Here is an 8101-nt window from a genome sequence, read left to right as displayed (position 1 = left end):
ACACACACACACACACACACACCACATCACACCTATGGGAACCAAAGCTGCCTGCTGCAATGTTAAGAACACACATATGGGAGGGATTTGATGGGTTAGGAATGTGGTAACACAGTATGAACATATAAGAACACGCATGTGTGAGGGATTTGGTGTGTTAGGAATGTAGTAACAGATGGAGTGACCATGTAAGAACACTTGTGGGAGGGATGCGGTGAGTTAGGAATGTGGTAACAGATGGGGTGAACATGTAAACACTTACTGTGTCAGCATCCTCTTTTTTAGGATCCCTCTTGAGTGGTTCACTCATATCTTCTTGGCTTCTGAAGCTGAAATTCTGGATTGCCTCAGTGACACCTCTAAGGGAGCTGTAAATGTCCTCAGAATTCATGTTTTCTGTGTCGTAATCAAACGCACTGTGAAAGAGATGGTACTAATTTTCACTTACATTTCATTTTGCTTGATTTGATTTTTATATCTATGTGAATGAGTATTGTCTATACATGTGTACCATGTGGGTGCAGAACCCTTGGAGGTCAGAAGAGGGCAACAGCTCCCCTGGAACTGGACTTAACAGAGAGCTGTTAACTCCAGGGGGTGCTTGGACCTAAACCCAGGTGTTGCTCTTAACTACAGAGCATCGCTGCAATCCCCGTTTTATTTACTTACTTACCTATTTATTTATTTATTTTGAGGGTCTCAACCTGTAGCTCAGGCTAGTCTTGAGCACACTGTAATTCTCCTCCAAGTGCTAAAATTAGAGGTGTAAGCTACCACAGCTGGCTATTAACTTTCAGCTATATTTTAAAACACAAACAGGCTGGGTGTGGCAGTGCACACCTGTAATGTCAGCACTTGGGGAGTAGAAGGAAGAGGGTCAGGTGCAGGACATCCTATACTGCATAGCAGGGTAAAGCCCAGTCTGGTCTAAACCTGACCCTGTTGAAATAAACACATTTAAGGGTATTGTATAAAATACTCATGAAGATAAGAATCATCCATTTTTGACATAAAAACTCACTCTGGGCGCGTCCATCGGACCGGTCCCCGCGTGACCAGAATGCGGCCCTTCCCGAGCGGTTGGCTGCATATAAGGCCGGCTCTCTGCTGGGCGTTAACATCTCCTGGCCACAGCCGCCCCAGATTTGGAATTCTACACTAAAGTCATCATGGGCATCTTCCAGAGATTGTCAAAAAATAAGGAAAGGTTTCATACTGAATCTATCCCCCACCTGTTCTGTCTTAGCTCATTCCTTTGGCGTTTATCATAACCGTGGTGGCCACTGGAGCTTCATCTTTCGCTATGTATGCTTTGAAAAAAACCGACGTGGTTATTGATCGGAAAAGAAACCCAGAACCTTGGGAAATGGTGGATCCTACTCAACCCCAAAAGCTTATAACCATCAACCAGCAGTGGAAGCCCGTGGAAGAGCTGCAGAAAGTCCAGAGGGCAACCAGGTGATGGCTCTTCGCTCCTTCCTTCCGAAGAATACTCTATGAATCTAGCGGAAACACTTCAGCACAAACTAAGATTTTGATACCAGTGTGCGGAAATGCTTCTGCTACGATTTTAGGGTTTGCCTGAATTCTTTGGATCCTGTGTAAGCAATTGAAGGTAGCACATAGTCTGAAAAATTTTTTGTGTTTGTTGGTGTAAATTTCAATTTTGCATTTGAAATTTAATGTTCCTGATGCTTGGGTGTAGTCCTTGAAATGTATGACCATATATAAATTAGATTACTACCTGTAATAAAATATTATTTATGCAAAAAAAACCCCAAAAAAACAAAAAAAAACCTCACTCTGTAACCCAAACTTAACTAGAACTCACTCTGTAGCCAACCCAGGCTCAAACTCGAGAGTTTCCTGAGTTCTGAAATTACAGGCAAGTATCACTATGGCCAGCTAACACTGAACTTCACAGAAATCCTTCTACTACTGCCTCCTGAGTGCTGGGATTAAAAGCATGGGCTACTGTGCCTGATCTTAAAATTACATTTACTTTGCATGTTTGTGTAGGTCAAATAACTTTTGGAAATTCTTTCCTTCCGCATGTGGAATCTGAGAACCAAGCTCAGGTCATCAGACATTCTGCAGCACGAACTTTTACCCACTTAGCCATCTTATTAACACAGCTTACACTTTTAAATAAGTATTTTTATAATGTGAACATTTCAAAAAATTCAAGTTTCAGTACGCATACATACAATTATATTGGAGCACAGCCAAGTGTACTTATGTTTAGACTGTCTATGGCTGTTTTGGAAGCACAACAGCAGAGCTAAAAAAAAAAAGGTCATAGACCACTTGGCTTGAAAGCCTAAAATATTGGCCATTTGACCCTTTTTATAGAAAGCTTCCTAGTCCTTGTATTAACCAACAGTAAGAGCGCTAGGAGAAGAAGAAACACAGTTAGCACTCAGAAACTGGAGGCAGAAGGAGCAGGAGTCCACGGTCATCCTCTGTCATGTGACCAGATGGAGGCCACCACGAGTAGACACAGATTCTGGCGTCTGGGAGCAGTCCTTGGTGGTAGAAAAAGGAACCTGTACTTCACCTACTAACAGTTCCTATTATTTTGCAAAATAAGCCTTGGGAAATAAACAACAACAAAGATAAAGGTAAAAAAGAAAGTGGGCGGAGGTCAGAGGAAAACTGTGGAGTCAGTCATGGTGACCTAAGGACTGAACTTGAGCAGTCACGCTTTTCTCACCAAGAACATTCATCTCTGAGTCATCTCTGCAGATTGTTTTGAATTTTGAACACTGAACATAAATGCTATGACATGAATTCTATAATCAAACAATAAATTCAATTAAAGTTTGAATGTATTCAGCAAAATTGTCACAACTGTATTAACACACAGGTTAGGGGGTAAGTTTCAGAACATTTTCTTTCTTAAATGCTGATGTAGCACCCTGTTAGTTTAATGGATAATCTGATGAGGCAAACCATGATGTATGAGCATAACAAAACTCTTCTGACAAGAGATACCTTAAGAATCATTTTACATGCTGGGTGGTGGTGGTGTAAACCTTTAATCCCAGTAATCAGGAGGCAGAGGCAGCAAATCTCTGTGAGTTCGAGGCCAGCCTGGTCTACAAGAGTTTGTTCTAGGACAGGTTCCAAAGCTATAGAGAAACCCTGTCTTGAAAAACTGGGGAAAAAAAAAAGAATCATTTTACAAAAGGCCAGCAAAAGGGGCTTGGTGGATACTGATTAATAAATTAAGGATTAATCTAGGGATGGCAAGATGGTCTATCAGGTGAAGGTGCTTGCTGAGCAAGCTCGGTCACCTGCACTGATATATTTAACTCTTCCTCATTATTCTTTATGTTTTGTCTATAATCTCAAGTCCATCCGAACCTTTCAGAAGTGATTCATCAGTATTCTATCTAATACCATAACTGATACTGCCATTTACGCTAAAGAAGTGTAATAGAAAAGACAGGCACAATTTGCAGTTTGAGAAATGTAACTATATTCTTTAAGATAACAATACCTTTCTTCCTATATATCACCATTTAAAGGGTTAGATTTTACATACAATTAATGTTGCTTGGATCTGCTCAGTTTCTAGGACACTTCAAGTCAAATAAAGTCTGCTGGGATTATAGTTACTCTGCCTTTCTAGAATGGAAACTGGTAACACAAAACACAAATGAAAACCATCACCTCACCTTGGAGATAATGTATTCTGTGATGTGTTAGTAGGAGAAGTAAGAGGACTGGACCAGTTGGCTGGGGATCGAGGTGTAGGTCTTGTCAAAGGGCTCCCCATGGAACTCTGATGGTGGGAGTAAGAAGAGCATTAACATCGGAAACTGCAACTGAAAGTCCTTAGGGAAGAGGCACAGGCATGAGAGAGCACATTATGAAAGTGCCATTTTTGCCAGTATTCTAAATATCCATGCACTTATGCTTACTTTCTGGGAGAAAATGTGTCTCAAATTTAGTAACCTACCTCCTTACTCTTCTCCCTCACCTCTTTACCTGCCTCCTCTTTATTACACTCAACACCCTTCTCCGAGATTCTCAAGTACCCTTGACTAACCTTGAACTCACTATATACACAAGGGTGACCTCGAACTTCTGAGCTTCCTCCTTTAAAAAAATTTTACATCAGCTTTCTGTTCTTAGCTAATTAACCCTTCCTACTTCATTGATAATTCAATTTAATTCCTTCTGAGTATTTTACAAATGATTTTCACAAAGACACTAAGAAAATAAAATCTGGTCATATTACTAATTTGTAGTTTTCCTTCAATTAACCGTCTCTCCACTTGACCAGATGTAAAGCTGGTGCCTACTCTTCCCAAGGCAGTATTTAATCTTGCTCAGAAAATATTGCCAAATGCAGATGTAAAAATCATATAGTAAAATTAAGTCAACTTAATGCAAAACAAAACAATCACTGTCAAACCAATTATAAGAGAATACAACAGCCACCTAGTCAAGTGAGAAATACCTGGGTCCCATTGCCAGTGTTTCGCAGGTGATTATGAAGAAGTTTAGTAGCACCATCTTGGAAAGTTTTTGGTAAAGCTCCTAGTAACATTGTAAACTCTGGGGTATTGAGTTCAAATAAAGAAATCAGCACTGACTGCGCTGCCTGAAAGAAACAAAGACATACAAAAAGTAAGTAAATGCATTCTGGCTACTCAAAGATTGGTGGTCATTTTCTTCTGCTCAACAGCACAAGGCCTGACCGGCTCTCCCATAGAAAAGGAAAAGGCTACCTTTCATGGTTTCTTTGTGGGGAAGATGGAAACACTCTCCCTACCATTTATCTCCTGAAGTTAAAGGAGCTATGGAAGATGACAGATGACAAAACTTTGCAGGGTTATTTTGTCAACATATATTACTGTTTCAGTTTTCCTAATAAATAATTAAAAGAAAATGGATGGTTATATGACTCCCATTCAGGGTGACTTAATGCTGAAATTAAATTTTCTTAACGTGAACTTTTCTAAAAAATAAGGTGGGCATTTTGAAGGAATACTGGGGTAGAAAGGTACAAATATGTACAAGGGCAGCAGACAACAGAGGGGTAAAGGGAGGAGGAGGGGAATTAACAAAACTCAAGAACACATGTGTTGTGGGAGGTCCTCCCGCTCCTCCAGCCTATAGCTGCTGAGATACCAGCCCATTGGGGCATGGTCTCTCTCCCTTTAAAAAAGCAGCGACTTTTCTCTCCTTGCTCTCTTCCTGTTTTGCTGGCGACTAGACTCCCTTCCTGGTTGTGCAGAGGGCTGTGATCTGTAAGTTTTTTTCCTTTAAATAAATACCATCCTATTAATCATAATTTTAAACTGGTGTGGCATTGCTTGTGACTTACGACTCCAGTTGGCACACCCAACGTAATTCTAGAGGACAACGTCCCCTCTCCCAGTAAAGTTTGCCCTTGGGTTTAGGGACATCATTTAGGGGTTGGTTATAATTAGTATACGACTGAGGGTTGGGGGAGGAATTTTATAAGCTCAGGGATCATTTTGAAAAAAAAAAGAGGGATGATGGGATAATAGATTTGTAATTGTGAGTTACTGTTTTTAGACAAATATATTGGTATAGATTCTGGTATATTGATACAAAGTTAAATTATATTGACCATTGTATGCATGCATGTTTGCATGTTTCTACCTCTGTTTAAAACATTTTTATGTATTGACATTGTAGATATATATATTGTATATATTTACCATATTGCAGTATACATTTCTAACTCTGATTAAGATACTTATATAATGTTTGTATATTGATATATATTGACCTACTACAATGAATATTTGTACATTGTTTATATTTGTAGGTCATTGTCCTCATTTGTTTCACAGTCGTTTATTTTCTTAGTCTTTAAGTTAGATATTGAGAATTATATAGATTAATAGTCATCTAAGTTTGTCATTTATAATTAGACTAATCAGGTTCTTTAGTTATATAGAGATTATACTCAGTATAGATAGATAATCTTCAACTTCTTCAAAGAGCTGTAAAAAATGGCCTTTAATATAACTAAGAGTTTCGTGATAGTGAGACACAATTGCTCCTGGCAACACCGCTGTATTCCCGAGAGAATGTTGAGCACCAAAGACACTCCACCTGGAGCCTTTCTTTTTGGCAGAACTGGCCTTTGGGCAAAGAAATGCCCATACCTCAACCACTGACAGAGATACAAAACATGCGTCAATTGGTAAAACAGGACTGTCATATCCTGCCAAGACAGGGTAAGATAGTTTTAAAAAGTTGCTTGCCTTTTAAAATTGTATGTCAGTTATGTTAGGCCTTAGCCAAAGTTGGTTGCTTCAATGCTGCTAATGTGACTTTGGGTGATTGCCCAGGTAGCTAGTTGTCTCTGTGATTTGTTGCATGTTTTGAAAGTTGTTTTCCTGAACTTCCTAATTACCCAGGTAACATTATTTCCCTTCTCAGATCTTCGATGGGATTAAAGACTATGTAGATGTAGTTACTTTTCTCTCATGACTTGGCCAAGTTAATTTTTATACAAGACCTAAGCTAGTTAGAATAGGATATTTGTACTTATTGTATATAATTTCATAGTAGGTTTAAAACTCTCTTATTTAAACAAAAGGGGGAGGTGTTGTGGGAGGTCCTCCCGCTCCTCCAGCCTATAGCTGCTGAGATACCAGCCCATTGGGGCATGGTCTCTCTCCCTTTAAAAAAGCAGCGACTTCCCTCTCCTTGCTCTCTTCCTGCTCCGCTGGCGACTAGACTCCCTTCCTGGTTGTGCAGAGGGCTGTGATCTGTAAGTTTTTCCCCTTTAAATAAATACCATCCTATTAATCATAATTCCAAACTGGTGTGGCATTGCTTGTGACTTACGACTCCACACATGAAAATGCCATATGGAAAGATGTTGCTTTGTATGATAAGTAAAAATAAAGCCGCATAAGAAGGAGAAAACAACAACAAACAAAAAAGTCAACCAACCAAACAAACCAACCAACCAACCAACCAACCAGGATTTTACTATGCAGCCCCTAAGGGTTCTGAGTCTGTACAGGTGCATACCATCATGTTTGGCTTTGTAGGATTCTTTAACTAGCAAGATATATATATCTTCTCTCAAGCAGCTAGTTTAAAAATTCTACAGTTAATCTCAAGGTAAAGTAAGTCAGGTGCTTCGTAAAGACTGAAACAACATAAAATTTGTAGGAAAAATAAAGTTGTATAACAATTTATAGAGGAGAGCATGAATTGGTGCATGGTCACATGACCTTATCCAATGTAAACACCTTGCTCTGGACATATTCATTCTCTTTCTCTCTCTCTCGTCTCCTCTCCTCCCCTCTCCTTTCTTCTCTCCCCTCCTCCCTCTCCAAGATAAGGTCTTTGTACACAGCCCCGGCTATCCTGAAACTCATTATGTAGGTCAGGCTGGCCTTGAATCCATAAGAGGTCTGCCTGCCTCTGCCTCCAGAGTGCTGGATTAAGAGTTGTTCCAGCATGCTTGGCCTCTGCTTTATTCTCTATTCTCAATTACATACTTCTATCTGCTTTAGGTTTGTTTTGTCATCCTTCCCCCTCTCGCGACTTTTATTTGAGGCAGGGTTTCTCTGTAGTTTTGGAGCCTGTCCTGGAACTCAGAGAGCTCCATCTCTGCCTCTACCGCCTGACTTTGCTGTGCTCCTTTTGACTGCCTTATGGTTGTTGATTGGATAAAAGATTTAAAGTGTTCCTTTTTATTATAAGCTCTGAATTAGTAGTTTTCATAAAATATCTGATAAAGGATTTATTTTGGCTAACAGCTTGAGGGCACAGGTTATTCGTGTAGAAAGGTCTAGAGCAGGAGGCGGCTGGTCATACCACATCCAGGCAGTGTGCAATTTTCTTCTTCTGAGAGAGGGTCTCATCCACAGTTCCTGCTGGTCTGAACTTGCTATGGAGATGTGCCTTTACATTCTGAGTTATGCTGCCAGCCTCGCTTCCTATCTTATTCGTCATCACTATCACTGCCATGCATGAGTGTTTTGTCTGCGTGTATGTCTGTGCACCGTGAGTTCCAACTGTGTGTAGTAAGTTTTATTATGCCATGTCTTCACTTTTCTTCACTTTGGCATTTTTTTTTTTTTTTTTGGTTTTT

At 39.9% G+C, this 8101-nt stretch overlaps 1 protein-coding gene across 31 annotated transcripts in view; it reads right to left on the bottom strand.

Moving 5' to 3' along the window:
- The window catches only part of Clasp2 (cytoplasmic linker associated protein 2), a 189055-nt gene that overhangs the window by 22435 nt on the left and 158519 nt on the right, over window positions 1-8101 (bottom strand). For all 31 annotated transcript variants that reach the window (XM_026779561.1, XM_026779564.1, XM_026779560.1 and 28 more), the window contains 3 exons: window positions 4469-4612; window positions 3681-3787; window positions 263-416 (listed from right to left, as the gene is read on the bottom strand). In XM_026779561.1, coding sequence (XP_026635362.1) covers window positions 263-416; window positions 3681-3787; window positions 4469-4612 — 405 coding nt within the window. The remainder of the gene's footprint in view (window positions 1-262; window positions 417-3680; window positions 3788-4468; window positions 4613-8101) is intronic.

The sequence above is a fragment of the Microtus ochrogaster genome, chromosome 5, assembly GCF_000317375.1.
Source record: "Microtus ochrogaster isolate Prairie Vole_2 chromosome 5, MicOch1.0, whole genome shotgun sequence".
NCBI classification, from domain to species: domain Eukaryota; kingdom Metazoa; phylum Chordata; class Mammalia; order Rodentia; family Cricetidae; genus Microtus; species Microtus ochrogaster.
The sequence above is the reverse complement of the archived record's forward strand: the minus strand, read 5'-3'. Positions and strand labels throughout refer to the sequence as shown.